At 41.3% G+C, this 20,928-nt stretch overlaps 1 protein-coding gene across 1 annotated transcript in view; it reads left to right on the forward strand.

Annotated features, from left to right (window-relative positions):
• Positions 1-15,205: 15,205 nt before the first annotated feature.
• LOC132828977 (calcium/calmodulin-dependent protein kinase type IV-like) overlaps positions 15,206-20,928 on the forward strand; it is a 147,793-nt gene continuing 142,070 nt past the window's right edge. Inside the window, exon 1 of the mRNA XM_060846219.1 lies at positions 15,206-15,360. Within this exon, the coding sequence (XP_060702202.1) occupies positions 15,239-15,360 (122 nt within the window). The 5' untranslated portion in view covers positions 15,206-15,238. The remainder of the gene's footprint in view (positions 15,361-20,928) is intronic.

The raw sequence follows: 20,928 nt of genomic DNA on the forward strand, positions 1-20,928 counted from the left end.
AAAGATACCTGATCAAATAAGAATGCAAATAAACCTAACATGTAACTGATTTGATTTTGATTTTATTTCATGTGTATTTTGTAAGAATACAATAAAATACAGTGAAAAGCTTTCATTTGTCACCATATGGTGCTGTGTTGAATAATTTAAGAACAAGGAGAAAAAGAAGGATATAGCTTGAAGCGAGCTCATCAGTCCTGAGCTAGCTCATCACCATCGGCGACGTCTGCACTGAAATCTCTCCACCACCACTTTGTCATCATCTACACCACACCCAACCAACATCAAAGTCGCCAATCCTCAGGTACCATTTTTGCTGCTGGACTAATACTCCTCCACCACTACCAGCTGCCAGTGCTGACCCACCAATAGCAGGGTCACATTTCTCTCTGCAGGGCCAACCTCATCAATTTTGCCATGGTGCCCTTCTGCCACCACTTCACCGATCCTCAGGCGCCATCTTTTGCTGCCCGGCCTACTTCACCAATATTGTCTCTGCTGATGTGACAGCTGCCAATTTCAGGTCCCGTGCTATGGGAAAAGTAAGTAAAGGGTCACTCGAGGTCCATGCTGTGCCCACTATCCTCTGCACTGGGCCCACTTGAGACCTACAGTAGGCCTGCCCAAGGTCTGGGTCCCAGGCCTGCTCGAGGGCCACAATATGCCCGCCCGAGATCCAGGAACAGGGTCCAGTCAAGGTCCAGAGTAGACCTGCCTCACATCTGGGCACTAGGGCTACTTGAGGTCCACAGTAGGCCTGCCCAAGGTCTGTGCCCTGATCTCTCGCTGCTCATTCCCTCCAAGCTCAGGACATGGGAAGAGAAGGGAGGAATAAAAAGAAAATGAGAAAAGCGGTCAAAGTGGATGACCATGTTGGACTGGAAGTTCCAAGAAAGTTCCAAGAAAGACTGGAGGTTACAGAAAATATTTTTGACATAGGTACCAGTGGACTCCCATGACTGCCTCCCATAACTTCAGTGGAAACCATAGAGAAATTATCTGACTTTCTTAATGTAGCATCTACTGCTGTTCAACCATCCTAATCTTTTCACTTCCAGTAGCTCATAACAAATCCTTTGTGTAAATGATTATTTCTTCTGTTGATTTTTTAAAAAATTATATATCACTAAACCATGCCATCTAATTTGACTTTTCTTGAATTAATATTCTAAATCTACAGGGTCAGAATCATAAAATATACCTCAGTGCACTACTAGACCATACTTAGAATGCAATGAACAGTTTGGCTCCTTTATCTAAGGAATGGTAGACTGTCTTTAGAGACAGTGAAGATTCGCTGGATTAATCATGGATATGGAGGGTTTTCTTTAGAGGAGAGGTTGAGTAGATTGGGCTTGTACTCATTACCATTTAAAAGAATGGTAACATTGAAATATTGATTCCTAGGGGACGTGACAGGGCAAATGCAGACAGGTTGTTTATGCTTGTGGGAGAGTATAAGACCCAAGCGCATAATCTCAAAGAAATGGGTCACCAAGTTAAGACAGGAATGTGGGGAAATATTTTCTCTCAGAGGGTTTTGAATCTGTGGATTTCTTTACCCACAGAGAACTGTAGAGCTGAGCCGTTATATTCAAGACTGGAATAGACAAATATTTAATCATTAAGAGAATCAGGTGTTACGGGGAAAAGGGCAAGGAAGTGGAGTTGAGGAGTCGAGGTTTATCAGTTCAGCCATGATCTCATTGAACAGCAGAACAGGTTGATAGGCAGAATGGTCCACTTCTATTCCTACACCTTATGGTGTTAAGATCTGTAGGTCAAGTAAGTGACTTTGGTTCAGAAAATTGAAATTATTCCCTTTCAATATGAAATGCAAATACATAACTTTATTTCAAGTTTAGTTTGTATTTACTATACAAGAGGTTTGCAACATGTGAATGTTGAATAATAAGAGCATGCCATTTTTGTCAAGATGACATCAAATTACACAGCAACTTGGGCAACAACTTTCAGATCTTTGCAGTTACCTACTTACTTCTGCCATTTCTGTACAAGTAATGCTGAGTTCCATTAGACTTGCTGTTACTTTGACAGCAAAATCTGGCTGACCATTTGGAAACTTTGATTCTTAGATCTAAACATAAACTGCCAACTATAGAAGAAAATATAGACTGCCCTCTTCTGGATAAAGGAGGAACCATTGACAGAAAGGCAGACCTTGATGATGGTATATTCATTGAAAATACCACAAGAAGCAATCAATAAGAAAAGCCTGTTCAGCCCATTTACCTTTCTGACCTTGGGGTTGAAATAGAGCAAAAGGAAGCATCCAGCCATGCAATAACAGACATGGGAAGACTTGATGCTTCTACTGGGTGTCTGAAGTTAAGTGTCTTCCTTTCTCTAGCATTCACAACTTTTTCCTCAATGAGTGCAGTTATAAAAGAATAAGAAAACATATATATCAGTGCATCAAGTCTTTGCCAGTCTTCATCCTCCATTCAAGTTCACCCAAACCCCTTTTCATGCAAATCTATCATAGATTCATAGCGAAAACTTGAATGGTGTGAAGTCTACCTTGAAGGAATATAAAAGATATCGCAACAGCCCCTGAAATTGATTTAACTGACAAAATGGGATATGCTTGTGTTTTCTTGTGCTTCAATTCCTATGAGGATCTCAGTGTCTATCCTTCTCCATCCCCGGATCTGACTGGTCCTTTCATCTCAATTATTTATCCTCTGACCAGCAGAGGGCAGTCAATGTTTTCCCTCTGCAATCCACCAATGTCAGTCTCAACCTGACTTCATTCCCCAGCTGTATCTTGCATTCAATCACTCCTTAACTGGGTTGATTCATTTCAATTCACCAAATTGACAAGTAAGTTTGCTTGTTTCAAATTTATGAATTCCAATACCAATCCAATCACATTCGCGTCCCAATCAGGCGCATAGATGAATTGAAGCTTGCTAAATTGCTACAGCCATCAGTTTGTAATCAGAGGTGTCTAACTCAAGATGAGGGGTTGGAGATTGGTTTAACTACTTCACCCAGAAACTGGTGACTGCATTCTACAGATAGCCTGAGGAGATAGTGCAGGTAATTAAGTAATTAATGGGCATAATAAATAAAGTACAGAGTCAACCTGATGGACGACAATGGTCTTTCCTGACCCTATATATTGCATATAAATATTATTAATCAACCTGTCCAGACATGTTCAATACACCTCTGTAGCAGACGGAACTTGAACTCAGGCTTCCTAGCCCAATGTAATGCATATCCCTTTTATGGAATTCCCTACACATCAAACAACAATTTTAATTAAGAACTCGAGAAGCAGGAAGTTAAATCTTTAAGGTTTCTTTCCATATCTAGGTCAGTGCCAATATCAGTGAAGAACTTGTGCCACAACACTAAAAGCTGATTCTAGTCTGCAGCATAGAGTGGACTAATTGCATTATATTAAATTAGATATTAACTTATTGAACTCAGCACATTTTGACATAGACATGCTGGAAATGGCTAATTGCACTATCAAGAGTTAAATCCATGCTTTATCCATATTTTTAAAAGCCATTTATTATGTATTAGTTCAGAAACCTAACCAATAGACTAAGGTTGGAAAAGATACAGGACATGATAAAATAAATCAATAAGCAGCAATTAAATGGCAATCCTTATTCAGCGGATCCCATTCTTGCCTTTCAGTCAGAAGGTTGTAGGTTTAAGCCTTACTCTTGAGTCAAACATCTGAGCAGACACACCAGTGGGGGGAAGATGCCATCTCCCAGTTGGGAAAAAAAAACTCTTGACATTATTTTGAAGATGGGTGGGTTAAATTACTGCCTGATTTGAGAGGTCCTGTGTTTGCAAAAGGTACCTTTTAAATGCAGTAGTTTATTCCTCATTCCTAGGTATCAAAGGCTTTTAGATCACACGAACAAGATTTATAAAAAAATAACATAATGTGCCATCTGAATCCCTGGTCTTGACAGGAACGTAGTCCAATAAAAAGCAAAGAATTGCAGATGTTGGAAATTTGAAGCAAAATCAGAAATTGCTGGAGAAACTCAGTAGGTCGGGCAGCATATGTAGAAAAGAAGCAGAGTTGATGTTTCAAACTTGAAGAAGGGTCACCGAACATGAAATGTTGATTCTGTTTCTCGCTTCACAGATGCTGCCAGACCTGTTAAGTTTCTCCAACAATTTCTGTTTTAGTCCATGTATGTTTTGTATTAATATATATAAATACATTGGGAATGTAAGTATAATTTATACAAGACCAAACATTTATGCTGCATCCTCAAGGCTTGATGTTTTCATGAAGAAAGCAGAATATTCCTGTGAGTGGCACTTACTTCACTGAATTAATGTGAAATTCATTGCTTTTAACAACCCACTCACTTCCCCCTCAAGCTAACCCAGCCTGCCTCCCTCACACCAAGCCCTGTCTACTGGTTGGTGTCACTGTGTGAATTCCTGTGCCACTGCTAACAGGGGATGAAAATCAGTTGCTTTATTCCACAACGATGCAAAACACTAATTAGGCGTTGTGAGCTTTTGATGAAACATTTCCTGATAGGTTACAGTGTAATAATGTCAGCTATGTACCAGGCTGCCAGATGCAGAAGTGGATTGAATCTGTACCAGCAGTGGGTGTTTGCTACACACCCCCTCACATTGGCATAAGCCAGAAACTGTCAGTGAGTGGGCTTTAAGTGAAATTTGAATGAGCTGTGAAGATGATGAAATACAGAATCTGTACTGGCTTCAAAATGGACATTGTGGAAGGACATTCAAAAAGTTTAATCTATTGAGTTTCTTATGAGTTTCATTCTTTGAGGCTGTTTTCATAATCTCAAAGAAACCGTCCTAGATTTTTCACATTGACATGTTATGCCCTACTTTAGCTCTTAAATATAGAGCCTTGCTCTGAAATTCTATTTTTTAATCATTCACAGGATGAGGGCATCACTGCTTAGCATTCATTGTCCATCCCTAATTGCCCAGGGGGTAGTTAAGTGTCAGCCATTGTGGGTCTGGAGTCACATATCATCTTTTCTCCCACTTGGGCAGCCTACAGCCAGGAGGACTCAACATTGAGTTCTCCAATTTCAAGTAACCTCCTTCCCCATCCCCCGACTGCCTTCCCAGCCCCACCCCCTCCCTTCCACTGTTCCCTGCCACCAACCAGATTCATTCCTCCCATTGACTTTCCCCACTTCATCACCCTGCCCTGCTTCTCCCTTTATTTGCAGCTCTCCACATACCCCACCCCAATCCTGAAGAAGGGTTACATCCAAAACGTCAACATCTGCACCTCCCAATGGTGCCTGGCTTGCTGTGTTTTTACAGCCTCCTGCCAAACTATTTTGGATTCCAGCATCCGGAACTTCTTTATCTCAGACCAAGTAAGGATGACAGTTTCCTTCGCTAAAGGACATTAGTGAACCAGATGAGGTTTTCTGACAATCAACAATGTATTCATGCTTAATTCCAGATGTTTATTGAATTCAAATTCCACCATCTGCCATTGCAAAATTCAAATCCAGATGTCCAGAACATTACCTGGGTCTCTGTATTAACAGCCCAGCAATTAATACCACTAGGCCATCACCTCCCCATTGACAACGTGACTCTAAACATGCAGCTTGTAAAAAGCACACATATGAATTGATACATTACTTTGATACAGCAGTGTGAATGATGTTGAGATGATGGATGTGCTAGATCATACTCCCCAATAATTTCAAAAAGTCTAAGGATGGGATTGAGTGATGGAGTGGAATGGTAGGATGGAAAAAAAGTATGTTCGTTCTTGGCATCCAATAATGCAGCACTGAGAAAATTCACTCACTTAAAGTGATTGAGCAACAATGTTTGATTCTGCATGTAAGAACAGAAAACATAAAGCAAAGCTATAAAACTCTACTAGAAAACTGGCCTGGATAAGGTTATGGTCAAGCTGAAAGACAGAAAACCCAAGAACTTGTAAGTATAGTTATTAACCCCGTCCCTCATGTTTTGTTCATTCTTTCTTTGCCCAACTGCAGTTTCTGTTCATTCAAGTTCCTCCCAGCCACACTGATCGCCCTACACCACAGAAGTATTTGTTATTTTTCATCCCTCACTTTATCTGTTTAGTCACTCATAGTCAGAGTTCTGTGTGCACATTACCTGGTATCCAAGGCTAGAACATGAACAGAATACAACAGATATGAGTGAACGACTTTCAACTGATAAGTTTCCAATCAGTCCACAGATTTGTGACTGGGGAAGAAATATTTCACCCTGGAGATATTTGACAAGTAAATCAAGTCCCAGAGAGAGTAGTGTATTCAGAGATTAAGAATCAGTTAGTATGTTTGAAAGGAGATGATTGCTTATTGTTGGGAAGGGTGCTTTGCAGGTTAGACTACAGCTTTAAGAACAGAATGGTTTTCCTTAGGGATTGCAGTGAAGTTGCATTATCTAATGTAGGGAATCCAGTGGTGATGGCCATTAATGGGGTTGGGTTTGGAAAGGCTGTGCAGAAGCAGAAAAGAAGAAATCCATGACAGAATATTCAAAAGTAAATTTCAAATGAACAGACTTGACAGAACAAATTACGTTTTCTTTCTTTGGAACTCATATTGTGAGAGTACAAATTGATTTCCCACTTTTGGTTTGCACCAGGATTGACCAGATGAATTTTATTTACACAAATATTCTACAGGGATTTCAGTAAGGCTTTTGACAAAATCTCACATTGGAAACTGTTCAAGACCCTCCACCATTCTCGAGGCAAAGCATTGTTTCCTTAAATGTCCTCCAAATCTCCTTTCCCATACAGTAAATTGATGGTTTCTGGAAAATGACTCCTCTATCAAGGGGAAACGTTTATTCCTATTCATCCTATCTATGCCCCTCAAAATTTTGTAAACCTCAATTTGGTTCTCCCTCAATTTTCTCTACTCCAAGGAAAGTAACCCTCATCTATGTATTCTCTCTACAAAGCTAAAAATGCTGCAACCCAGGCAACATCCTGGTGAAGTGGAAGTAAGAACCCTTGTGATCCAGGTCAAATTGACAAACTGGATCCAAAATTAGCTTACTGGTCAGAGGCAGAGTGTGCTAGTTGAAGGCTGATTTTGTAACTGGAAGCTGATGGCGCACCGCAGAGTTCAGTGCTGGGGTGCCTTGCTGTTTCAGCGTTCATTAATGATTTGAACAGAAATATATCAGGTTTTATCCATAAGTTCGAAGAGGACACTAAAATTGGTAGTGTGGCAAATAGCAAAGAGGAAAGGTTTAGTCTACAGAAAGATATGAACAGGCTTGTCAGATGGGCTGAACAATGGCAGGATTTGAATTCTGGTTAGTATGAAGTGATACATTTTGGGGAACTAACAATGTAAGGGAGTACATGATGAATGATAGGACTCTGGGTAGTGCTGAGAATCAGTAAAACTTTGGCATAGATCCTTGAAGCCAACAGGACATGTGGATAGGGAGGTTGCCTTTATTCATCAAGGTATATAATACAAGAACTGGGAGGTTATGGTGGAGCTATATAGGACATTCATTAGGCCACAGCTGGAATACTGTGTGCAGTTCTGGTCACTGCACAATAGGAAGGATGTGATTGTTCTGCAGGAGGTGCAGAGTATATTCACCAAGATGTTACAAAAACAGAAATTGCTGCTAGACATCAGTAGAACTGACTGCATCTGTGAAGAGAAAGCAGAATTAATGTTGGACTCCAGTGAAGCTTCCTCAGAAGTGATTGTAGCTATGAAGAGATTGGCATATATGTTAAAGATGGGGTGGGGAGAGGAAGGAGAGGGGAGGAGTCAACAATAGGTGGCAATGGAGCCCAGAGAGAGAGAGAGAAAAAGTAGACCAAGGGAGAGAGAACAATGATTGGGTAGATAAAGGAATGGGTTAGCCTCAGAGAATCAAGAACTGCTAATGAGGATCATTATTAGCTGACAATGGGTTAGTTGTTGAAGCAGCCAATGTGCTGACAAGGCCTAGTGTATGAGATTAAGGTAAGGAGATGAGAGAAGGTGCTCCAGCCTTAAAATTAATGAACTTCATATTGATGCTTGAAGTTTGCAGGATCCCCAAGTGGAAAATGAGATATTGTTCTTCCAGCTTGCACTGAGCTTCACTGGAGCACTACAGCAAATGCAAGACAGAGATGCTAACCAGGGAACATAATGGTGCATTGAAGTGGCCAACAAATGGAAACTCAGGGTCATTTTTGCAAACAGAACAGAGGTGATCTGCGAAGCAGTGCAACAGCTATGTTTCGTCTCTCCAGTGTGGATCAGACCACGTTGTCAGAATCAAATACTATAGACTAGATTGAGTGAAGTGTAGATAAATTGCTGCTTCACCTGGAAGCTGTTTGGGACATTAGATAATGAGGATAGTGAGTAAATGGACAGATGGTACACCTTTTATGATTGCAAGGAGAGGTGTTGTGGGGGTTTGGGAAGGTGTAAGGAGTGAAGGAGGAGTGGACCAGGGTATCCGAGAAATAGCAGGTCCTACGGAAGGCTGACAAGGGAGAGAAGGAGAATATGCGTCTGGTAGTGGCGTCCTACTGGAGGGAGCGGAAACTGCAGTCAATGATCTGTTCAATGTGGATGCTGGTAGGGTAGTAAGTGAGGACCAGAGGGACTCTATTGCTGTTGTGAGAGGAAGAAGAATGGGTGAGGTCTGAAGTGTGGGAGGTGGCTTAGACCCTGTCAACTACAGCAGTGGGGAATCCTTGGTTGAGGAAGACATTGAACATTTCGGATGCCCACTTGTAAAAATTGGCATCATCAGAACAGATGCAATGGAGATGGAGAAACTCAGAGAATTTAGTCTTTACAGAAGCAAGGTGTTACGAGGTAAAGTCAAGTTAACTGTAGGTATCGGTGGATTTATAGCGAATATCAGTGGCCAGCCTAGCGCCCGAAATAGAAACAGATGTCGAGAAAGGAAAGTGAGGAGTTAGAGATGGACCAGGTGAACATTGAGAGCAGGGTGTGAATTAGAAGTGAAAGTGATTTTCAAATTCCAGAAAAGAAAGGGGAGTAGCACCAATTATGCCATCCACGTACCATAGAAAGAACCGTGGATGGGGGCCTCGGTTGGACTGGAACAAGGAATGTTTCACATACATTCCCAGAAGGGTTTACAGCTGCCCATTTACTTCCTCCTTCCTCACCATCCAGAGCCTCAGGTACATCTTTCAGGTGAAGCAGCATTTACTTGCACTTCATTCAATCTAGCCTAATGTATTCACTGCTCACAATGTGGTCTGTTCAACACTGGGAAGACGAAACAGAGACTGGGTGACTACTTTGCAGTTCTCCAAAATAATCCTGAGTTTCCTGTTGCCTGCCACTTCAGCTCACCAGTGTGCTCCCTGGCCAGGATCTCATCTTCCATTTGGAAATTCTGCAGCCTTCAGAACTCAATCTCAAGTTCAATAATTTTAAGGCCTGAATACCTTATCCAATATCCTTATCCCAAAACCCACATAAACCAGACTTTGCCCTCACATAAGCTACTGTCATAACCAATCCATTGTCAGTTGCTAATGGTCCCCACTTGTAACTCTTGATCTCCCAGGCTGACCATTGCCATTACCTTCCCAACTGTTGTTTTCTCTCTCTCTCTGGACTCCAACTTCATCTATCGCTTACTCCTATCCCCTCTCCCCACACCATCTTCAACATATATACCAATCTTTTCTGAACTAGAATGACTTATGAGGCCAGGACTCGAAACATTGACTCTGCTTTCTTTCCGCAGATGCTGCAAAACCTATTGTGATTTTCCTGCAATTGCTGTTTTTGTTTCTGATGTCTAGCATCTGAAGTTCTTTAGGATTTTTTCACCAGGATATTGCCTGGGCTGTTTTGTTTCAGCTATGATGAGAGACTCGAGAGTATGTTGCTGGAAAAGCACAGCAGGTCAGACAGCAACTGAGGAGCAGCAGTATTAATGTTTCAGGCCAGAGCCCTTCATCTAGAATGATGAGAGACTAGATAGGCTAGGGTTAATTTCCTTGGAACAGAAAAGGCTAATGGTATCCTGATTGAAATCTACAAAATTGAGAGGTATAGATAAAATCCATAGCAGTAAACTTTACCCTGTGGTAGAGGGCTTTATGACGAGGGGGAATAGATTTAAGGTAAGAGGCAGGAAGTTTAGAGGTGACTTAAGTAAAAATATTTTCACCCAGAAGGTGGTGGATACTTCACTTCCTGAATGGTTGGTATAGGCAAAGATCATCACAACATTTTAATAGTATTTCGATAAACATTTGAAATGCCATTGTATAAAAGGTTATGGATGACATGCTGGGAAATAGGATTATATTAGATAGGTGTTTGATGAGAGATTTGGATGAGAGATAGGCCAAAGGGTCTTTTTCCATGCGCTTGGACTCTAGTTAATTGGAAAATGGAAATCCCATTCAGTGGATAATCTTGATTCCTTATTTGATGTTACTCAGTGTGTTAAGGGCTTCTATGGGGGAGAATTTGTTAAGTGCATTTAAGAAAACTTTCTCAATCTATATGTACATAAGAAGGTAAGAGCTAGGAGAGGAGGAGGCCATCTGGTCCATCATGGCTGAGATGTTAGTGGGAGAGCACTTTGGGATCAGTGACTGTAATTCTATTAGTTTTAAAATATTTATAGCCTGGCCCATAGGATAATGTTCTAAACTGGGGTGACATTATAGAGGTTCATGAAATCAAGAGGGACATAGATAAGGTGAATAGCCAAGTTCTTTTCCCCAGGTAGGGGAGTCCAAAACTACAGGGCATAGATTTAAGGTGAGAGGGTCAAGGTTTAAAAGAGACCCGAGGGGCAACTTTTTCACACAGAGGTTGGTGTGAATATACAGCAAGCTGACAGAGAGAAAAAGAGAGAAGGAGGGAGAGAAGTGTTCAGTTCTTCCCAGCTTAGAAAAAGTCTGCCTGTTCTGCAATGAAATCTCATGTTCAACCTGAAGAAAACCAGTTTATCTATCTGCAACAGTTGTTGTAAGCTGTGACATTTAACTGATAAGTTAGAGACCTTTTCTTAAGTGAACCATCCACTTTGTATCTCTTGCCAACCAATGGAAGCTCCTGAAGAAAATGGCTACAAAGCAATGTGCTAGCCAGTAGAAGACTCAAAAGAGCCATCTCAGCCACAGAACTTGGAACAAAAGCTATTGAACTGTTTTTGTTCCAGTTCTTTTTCTCTGCCATAACCAATTTTCTTTGTCTGTCTGCATGTGTGTATGTAAGGGGGAGTTTACAAAATGATTAGAATTTTAATTAGAAATGGTACATGCCAACAGTTTATAACTGTTTATCTGCAGCTAAAATCTAATTATTTGTAATACAGTGGTTAGCGCTGCTGCCTCCCAGCGCCAGGGATAAGGGTTGGATTCCAGCCTTGGGTGATTGTCTGTGTGGAGTTTGCACTTTCTCCCTTAGTCTGCATAGTGCTCTGGTTTCCTCCCACGTCTGTTTCCGTGCTGTACATCTCTATGACTCTATGTGCAGGTTAGGTGAATTGGTCATGCTAAATTGCTCGTAGTGTTCAGGGATGTGTAGGTTATGTAGATTAGTAAGGGGTAAATATAGGGTGGGGGAATGGATCTGGGTGGGTTACTCTTCGGAGGATTGGTGTGGCCTTGTTGGGCTGAAGGGCCTGTTTCCACATTGTAGGGATGGTAATTCTAACTCAAAGTAAGTTTTGTTCAGTATAGAAACCTGGCATGTGCTTTCTATCAACCTGGGTCTGACAGTCAGATAAATCGGGGAACCCGGCATACTTTATAAAATCTTTAACTTTTGCGATGATAGTGGAAGTCATGGCAATCAATTTCCAGCTTAAAACTCCAGTGAGTCATAACAACAGCAATTTATCCCTTATTAGTTTGGTTTATCATTTATGGTGTATATTTACTATACCGAAATTGTGAGACATTTATTTGATTGTTATTATTCTTGATATGAATTTTAGTTAGGGGTTTTGTACTGATAGTAGCAAATGACTTATTATTAAGATGTTTTTTTACAAAGTAATGATAGAATCGTTGCCTTTTTTCACAGTGTGGAAATATCTCATCTATGCTCGATGTCCGTTCCATCACAGTACAGCTAAAAAAACAAACTTAAGCCAGCAGGACAATATCAAGCAATACTCTGAAAGGACACTGTTAATAAATAATAGTACAATTTGAATTACAATTTGAAAATTTCTGCCAAAAGAATAATTGATGTGTAGCACCGCCTACCACTAGGTCAACACCTTAACAAGATTAGAGTGGTGCTGGAAATGCACAGCAAGTCAGGCAGCATCCGAGGAGCAGGAAAATCGACGGTTCAGGCAGGAGTGTCCATTCCTGCCCGAAACATCGATTTTCCTGCTCCTCAGATGCTGCCTGACCTGCTGTGCATTTTCAGCACCACTCTAATCTTGACTCTAATCTCCAGCATCTACAGTCCTCACTTTTGCCAACACCTTAACAAACCCTTTATTCCAGGCTACCCTCTCCCTCCAAAGGTAGGAACCGTTAGACAGAAACATCAGTCTATTCAAATGAAAACATGTACACTAGTCGCCTTGTACCTGGGCAGGTGATGCCTGGTGGTATTATCGCTACACTATTAATCTGGAGACCTATATTATGTTCTGGGGACCCAGATTTAAATCCCTCCATAGCAATGATGGAATTTGAATTCATTAAAAAAAAATCTGAAGTCTAATGATGACTATGAAACTATTGTTGATCATCAGAAATAGCCCACCTAGCACTCCAGTGTTCTTTGGGGAAAGAAACTGCCATCCTTACCTGGTCTGACTTACATGTGACTCGAGACCCACAGCAATGGCTGATTCTTAACTGCCTCTGGACAAATAGGGATGGGCAATAAATGCTGGCCTGGATAGTGACACCCCAACATCATATGTCATGTGACTTTTTTTAAAAAATAAAACTGATCATTTAGAAATGTAGATCTAAAAGACACATCTGCAGGATTTACTAGTCATAAAAGGAACTTCAGTAAGTGATGGTTTTTCACATCAGTCCGAGTCAGTAATTTGGAGATGTTCCCTTAACAGTGCTTGGCAATATTTCAATTAGACAACTGGTTTGAAGCAGTTTGCTCCATGCAGAGCACTGCACTATAGTTTATAGGGGGAAAAGGAAAAAGGATAATATTGCTGTGTTTAAAGCCCAATAAAGTAATTTTTATTATTGGGTTACAAAAAAAAGCTATCTGAAATTCAAGCCAAGAATAATATGCACTGCAGGAATTGTTACGTTGTGTAATTATCACGCCAAATGCACAGTGATTTCTGCCTCCGGACTCTCAGCAATTCTCACTGTTACTTAGCTAGTACGCCCACAGGCTGATTACACCACACTTTATTTGAACAGCAGTGCAGACACGGTGATACCAAAGCATATGTACAACAACAATTACATTTTAGAAACCTCTGTTTTATTATATTTTTGAACTTGGGCTGTAAAAAAACACTCTGGGTGTAAAGATGATTAACCAGGCTTTCCTCCTTCCATGCAAAGGCTGATTGACGCCCTAAAAAGGTTCTTTAAAATTATTAAAGCTTTTGATAAACAGAGAGGATGGGTTAGATTTTCTTACACAGAGTCTGGGACCTCAACATCCGGAGAAAATGGGGATCCTAAATCCATGCTTGGTGACAGTGAGCTTGGCTCATCTTTGGGAAAACAGCCTCCTAATTGGCTGCCTCTGTGCCTACTAGCTTCCATAAGACCAACATCAACTCCATTGGGAGGGATCTGCACTGCCCAGGGAGATTGGAAATCACGGGAGGGATCACCTCACCATGGAAGTGTTATCCTACACAGAAGGTCTACACTAAGGACTTGAGGTTGATGGGGACATTAGGAGGGAGAGAAAATCTCTTGATGAGAATATGGGTGTGATTTTGGCCTTTCCTCCCAATGGCTACTACTAGAGATTAGAGTCTCCAGCTCTAAAGAACCCACAGCCTGGAAAGTGGTGGTCTCCATACACAGGAAAAAATTACTCCACTGGTGGGAAGGCCCAGCAGTATCATTAAATCATCCTCAAGTGGGACGCTAACCATTCTGCTTGGTTTTACTGTCTCTGAAGAAGAGACAGTGGACCCTGTCACCAACCTGATGTTGCTCAGTCGCAGCAATGTGTTGGGGAGCTCTGTTTATTCAGCTACTCCCATCCAGCCCAATTATGGAAACCTCTCGCTTCCAATCCCATCTCCACAGTGGCAGGAAAATCCAGCCCAGCATCTCCAGTTGATGGAGGAGAGCACAACCTGGTGGCCATCAGTATCCCGCCCAAGAAATCAACCAGAAAATTCAGAAGAACCTTCTTTACCAAGAGAGTGGTGAGAATACAGAACCTGCGAGCGTAGGAAGTAGTCGAGGCGCTGTATTTAAGTGAAAGTTAGATAAGCATGTGAGAGGAAAGGAAATAGAAATATAATGGTGAAAGGATTTAATGAAGGAAGAGATGAGGTTTCAGTGGAACATACACAAGGACATGGGCTGATTAGACTAAGTGACCTATTTCTGGGACCTATATTCTATGTAATTTCTTCAACAACCGTGACCCCAAGATATAAATTTCCTTAAAATATACCGTTTTGCAAAACTACATCACTTCTCATAAGTGAGTAAGAACAGTGAACAAAGTCCTGCAATCACATTTTTGCCAAGAATCAGACAATCAGAGGAAATGAATACCATAAGCAGGTATTTTCCGTTCCGTGAAATGGAAACATAGGATTGAAAACAGAAAACCAGTAATTGCACTTTTGTAACTCCTCAGCTTTAAGGACACTGGGTGGGCTCTAAGTGTCAATCATCTCCCGGGCCTTGGTTGTCACAGCAGCCGAAGGGATTGACATTTGGTTTGACCAAACAAAGGCTGACTCCAGCTTAGACCCCACGTACAATGGGCGTCATTGCACCAGTCAGCAGCGAGTGGGCGGGGAGCCTCGGCAGTGTCAAAAAAAAGACGGCAGGTGTATCTTTTTGAAGCTTCTTTTGAAAACAGAATGATTTTTTGGAACGGGCAAGTAGTTGTTCAGTCCAGTCGGTCTTTGCATTAAAGAATATTGCATGTGGCACTTGCCTTTGACTTATTAACAGTGCTGCAGATATAAAATCGAATTGGGGAGGACCAGTTTTCTTTTAATATTGCCAAAAAGGGAACATCAAATAAGATTGGAAGAAAATATTACAAGAATATATATGATATCCATGATCATCATGCCAGCCTCCAGGTCTGGAACGAGCTGCGATTACTGGATAGATGGATCCCACAGAGAGATAGCCTTTGAAGATTACTACACAGTGGCACAGGAATTAGGAAGGTACTGTATATTCCAGGCTATATTTTGTTATGGGTGGGGGTGTACCTGCAGGCAGTGGCATGTGATGACTGATTGCAGTCTGACCTGCTCTCGTCTTGCAGTCACAAAATGCGTAACAATTCATCGCTCTGCTTCTGTGTTAATTACAGTCATTAAAAACACTCTGTGAGATGTTATTTAAAATGCATCGTTTTATCGGGAGTTTAAAAAAACACAAAACTAATAGTCTTTTTACCCCTTAGTCTCCCATCTGCAGCGTTGCGAAAGAAACTTTATTCACACAAAAATAGATTGTAGGGTTTTACAAAAGATGAATTCAGTGTGAAAAGCAAATGTGCACTAGCAATGTTTTCTCGACTAAATAAGGTGATGGAAATCATTAATATAGCCAAGTTTACTTTTTTTAAAAAATTGTGCGCTCAGCTAAACCCATCAAGAGTTACTCGTTAGAAACAAGGTTCAAATGTCAGATATTTTTGACACATGGCCCTCAATCAAATCAATAGAGTTCCATACACAATGTGCAAACTGTAACAGTCTTTGCTAATTTTGATTCTAATTTCTAATATTCCTCCGTATGTTAGTTTCTTTGTATCTGGTACCTGTAGGTCCAGGGGACTGTGGGGGAAAGACCACTGGATCATCAGATTCTAGTCCATCTCTGTATGATATCTCTGCAGCTTGATGTTTCACTGCTTTCTGCTGAATGCTTTGAGTTGCTAATGTGTTTCTGTTTGCCAGTGCAGTTAAAGAAAAGGCTTTTTACAATGATTGCACTGTTATTCTTTTGGTGGCTCACAGTTGTTCAGAGGTTGGGGCTTTGGGAACCCCCTGGAGACTGTGTCAGGACTTAAACAGGAGGCTAGAAATTTTGCTTTTTTAAAAAATATGCTCATGAAATGGGACACCCCTGGCAAACCCCACATATTCACAGTGTAGGGGCATGGTGTTGGTCTTCCAAAATTTGTAGGGGATCCGTAGAAGTGTTTGATGTAATTGTAGGAGCTCTGGAGATACTGGTGTTCATGGGGAGCCACTGGAAATTTGGACCTATTTATAGGTATCAAAAATTCTTAGGATTTGAATGATGTTAGCAGAGGCAAGTTGGTCTTGGCAAGATGTCCCTGGAATATTTGAAGGGAATCTTAATGAGTGTGCCAATATTCGCAGGAACCCTGAGAATATATCAATATTTTTGGGGAACCCTGCAAGTGCAATGGTGTTTTCTGGGACCATGTTCTTTATTTGAAAGGAGGACTCAATGGTTGATCAGTATGACAGTAGTTTTAAGAGGTACCACCAAGAGAAAAGTTTAAAACCATTGCTTCATGTTGGCCAGTCTGTTTCAATGAGGAGAAAGTGAGGTCTGCAGATGCTGGAGATCAGAGCCGAAAATGTGTTGCTGGAAAAGCGCAGCAGGTCAGGCAGCATCCAAGGAACAGGAAATTCGACGTTTCGGGCATAAGCCCTTCATCAGGAAGGGCTTCATCCTGATGAAGGGCTTATGCCCGAAACGTCGAATTTCATGTTCGTTGGATGCTGCCTGACCTGCTGCGCTTTTCCAGCAACACATTTTCAGTCTATTTCAATGGTGTCTATATTCAAACCTTGTTGCTCCTGTTTTCTAGGCAAAAATTAGTCAAAGCTTTTTTCTCAGACCGTGATGGTCTCTGAAATTAGTGCAGTGCTTATTTTAATATTGAAAAGTTCCTGCATCTATTTAAGACCTGAACTCATTATTTGCAAGCTACAACTGTTTCTCTTGAGTTGCCCGGAAATTAGCTTCTGGAGGGACCACTCAGCAATAACTGAAAGTTATTAGCCCTAAAAAGGAAGTTGTGTATGGCAGTTCACCTGAATTTTGAAGTTGAAGCCTGAGCTTTGGGAGTGATAATGAATGTAGATTGCAGTGTTCTAACTTTCTAATTGAAATATATCAGTAAGCTACATCAAATTCCAGTTTTACTGCTTATAATGTTAACTAGATTCTTTTTCTCTAATGGAAAAGGAGGGCAAGAGTTCTGTCTGATCTCACTTGATGTACTTAACAGAATTTCCCACAGCTCAGAGATATGAGTAAGACCTTCACAGTAATCCAGTGATCCCTGGGTGGCTGTGTGTCTACATATCTGTTTACAATTTCAATGCTTAAGTTTTTTACAGACTTTTTTCTCACCCGGTGTTTAGAGACTTTTCTACTGCACTAAGATCAGATGATGCATTCATTGCCATTTTAAACCAAATGTCTCCTTTTACTGGAATCTGTGTGGTTCAAATAGATTTGATTTTATTTGAAGTTTCAAGAGACTGAATACAAAACATAATCAAATGTGAACTCTGTTGAGGGACTGTCCAACGCGAACAGATCAAGTGTGATGTCAATTGCTGCTCTATTTTCAAGACTCTTTAATAAAAATAGAGACTGTAATTATTGTATTTCTTTCTCTACACTGAAGAATGTTTGAAATGCGCTTTCTGTTAAAATAGTGAAAATAACATAATCTTCAATCATTTAAGTAATGGTCAGGTGCTGTGGTAATGTTGGAGTGAGACTGAGAGCAATGGGCCACAGTCATCTCTTTATTCATTGAGCTGATTTGTATGACCTTTCTCCAATTAATATGTTACCAATCAGGCAACATATATTGGGGGTAATTTTAATCAACCTGACCAAGTTCCAAAATGTTAGGTGGAACTTCAATAATGAGTAAAACTGAGTGCAATGTAAAATCAGAATTGGACCCAATTTCATCAATTTGTTGATGGGTGTGTTACCCAAAAGTGTTGCGATTATACTATTGGTGCGATGTCAATCTGACAGCAATTTAGGAATGGTTATCAGCAGAATGAGACTGAGTAGATGGAGAGTGGCTTACTGGTCATTGTACAGATTTTTAAAAAAAAGTTAGAGTGTTCATGATTAAATAATGCTTACCTGTAAAATGCAGCTGACTGGAGAAAAATAAACAGTAATGTAAAGCGAAAATAAAATTTTTGAAAAACCTACTTTCTCCTGAAGAAAGATCACTGGATGTGAAACATTATCTCTGATTTCTCTCCACAGATGCAACCAGACCTGCTGAGTTTCTCTAGCGATTCCTGTTTTTCATTGGTTCAGTATCACAAAGCTACTATATAGCCTGGTGGGGAGTGTAAATTTATCAGATCAATGCAGGCAGCATTGGGTTGAGATGTTTAGCTAGTTAATGATATTTAGTTCATGCTTTATTTCTGAGACAAAATGAGGACTGAAGATGCTGGAGAGTCAGAGTTGAAAATCGTGGCACTAGAGCAAGTACAGCAGGTCAGGCAGCATCCGAGGAGCAGGAGAGTTGACAGTTCAGGCATGTGCCCTTCATCAGGAATGTGGAGAAAGAAGGGAGCTGACAGATAAATAGAGGGGGGTGGGGGTGGCCCATTTCGCCAAGGGAAAAAGCGTCCTATTTCAAGGACTACAATTTCACCTTCCACATGATCAACAATGGCCTCCATCGCATCTCCTCCACATCCAGCACCTCTGTCCTTGAATCCTAACCCCCCTAAATGCAACAATGATAGAACTCTCCCAGTCCTCATATTCCACCCCACAAATTTCCAGGTACAACACATTATCCTCTGCCATTTTCGCCACCTACAGTCAGACCCCAGCACCAAAGATTTGTTTCCCTCCCTACCCCTATCTGCATTCCGCACAGATCATTCCCTCCACGACTCCCTTGTTAGGTCATCACTAACCTTCCCCTGCCACCACACGAGATGCAAAACCTGCACGCACACCTCCCCCCTCACATCCATCCAAGGCCCTAAAAGATCATTTCAAATCCAGCAGAGATTTTCCAGCACACCCTCCAACCTCATTTCCTGCATCCGCTTCTCTTAATGTGGTCTCTTCTACATTGGTGAGAATGAATGCCAACTCGTGGAGAGGTTCAGAGAACATTTCTGATCTGCATGTACCAACCCGCTCCACCAACCTGTGACAACCACTTCAACTCCTCCTCCCATTCCTCCAAGGACATGCAAATCCTGGGCCTCCTCCACAGCCAAATCAAAGCCACTCACCAAATGGAGGAAGAGCCTCATCATCTTCCTTGGGACCCTATAAACACATAGCATCAACATTGACTTTTCCAGTTTCCAAATCCCCCCACCCCCCACCTCATCCCAGATCCAACCCTCCAACTTGGTTCCGCCCTCTTGACCTGACTTACCCGTCCATCTTCCTTCTCACCTATCTGCTCCACCCTCCCCACAACCTATCACAATCACTTTCTACTTTTATCCCTCTATTGCCATCCCGCCCACCTTTCCCCAGCTCCATCTCTATCTCCACACCCCTATTTATTCCTCTGTCTCCTTCCCCCCCTCCACAATCCTGATGAAGGGCTTATGTCTGAAACATTGACCCTCCTGCTCCTTGGATGCTGCCTGACCTACTTTGCTTGTTCCAGCGCCATGCTTTCCAACAATGTTTTATTTCTTCACCTCTCATGAATTAGTTTTACTAGCAGTGATTTTTCTCATATTATGATCCTAGGTTCACTTCACAACCTATGCTGAGTCAATGAGTCTGAGTCAGGATGACAGAGAAAGGCACTTTCCTTAGAAGAATGGGATACATTAAAATAGGAAACCAACCATGATTCCAATTTTAGACATCCATTCAGTGACTCCCAGAATGAATGCATGTTTAAGAATATTGGGTGAGAACAAAGTTGGATGCACTTTTCAGTTGCAATAGTAAATTATGCTACAGCCACTCAATCTGTAAATCCCTTGGTGGAAAATTAGCAAGGCTTACAAATGCCCATTCCAGAGACAACTGCACCCCATTCTGAGAACCTGCAGAAAGGCAGCGAGAAAATCTGTTCAAACGAAGAAATCTGGCAACAATAGGGTATTTTTTTTAATGAAAAAGATTGAGAACAAGTAAATTACAATAGATTTATAGCAGGATTGTCCACCATAAGGCTTTCCATCTGGCCAACCTAACAGTGTTCAAAATACACCTAATTGGAAGTGACAGTCTCTGTAAGGAGCTGCTCCTGCACTCACAGCCTGGTTTTCCTGCATTTGCTGCTGATAATCTCACTCCTCTGCTAAGGTGATGGAAGAGGCTGTGAGGGGAGGTTTGGCTGCAAGAGTGGGATTGTCTGCCAGGAATGGACTGAAACTGATCAGTCATTGTTCTAACATATTCAGGATTATTCTGTCAATTTCCAAGTAGTAACATAGCATTGGATTGAAATGTCAAGTTTCAGGATAGCAGGATGTTGGTATATTAGTTTCTAAATTACTGCCATTTTGTTTTTGCAGTTATACCTTTAGTTATACCTTTCTTTGTAGTCAGAAAGTCCATGGGCTCTGATCCTGGAGTTGCTAGGTTGGAGTGCCATCTTTTGGAAGGTGCTTTGGAGTTGTCCTTCAATTTCCTGGTAGAAAATGCTCTGGCAGAAACACGGATGGTGCAGTCTTTCACTCTGCTTCATTCCTATTTGATGGCACTGACCATCAGTTTGGCCTGTCAGATAGAGATAAATGGTCCAAATCAGTTTTAAAGACTCACTG

This window comes from Hemiscyllium ocellatum, chromosome 28 (assembly GCF_020745735.1).
Source record: "Hemiscyllium ocellatum isolate sHemOce1 chromosome 28, sHemOce1.pat.X.cur, whole genome shotgun sequence".
Taxonomy (NCBI): Eukaryota; Metazoa; Chordata; class Chondrichthyes; order Orectolobiformes; family Hemiscylliidae; genus Hemiscyllium; species Hemiscyllium ocellatum.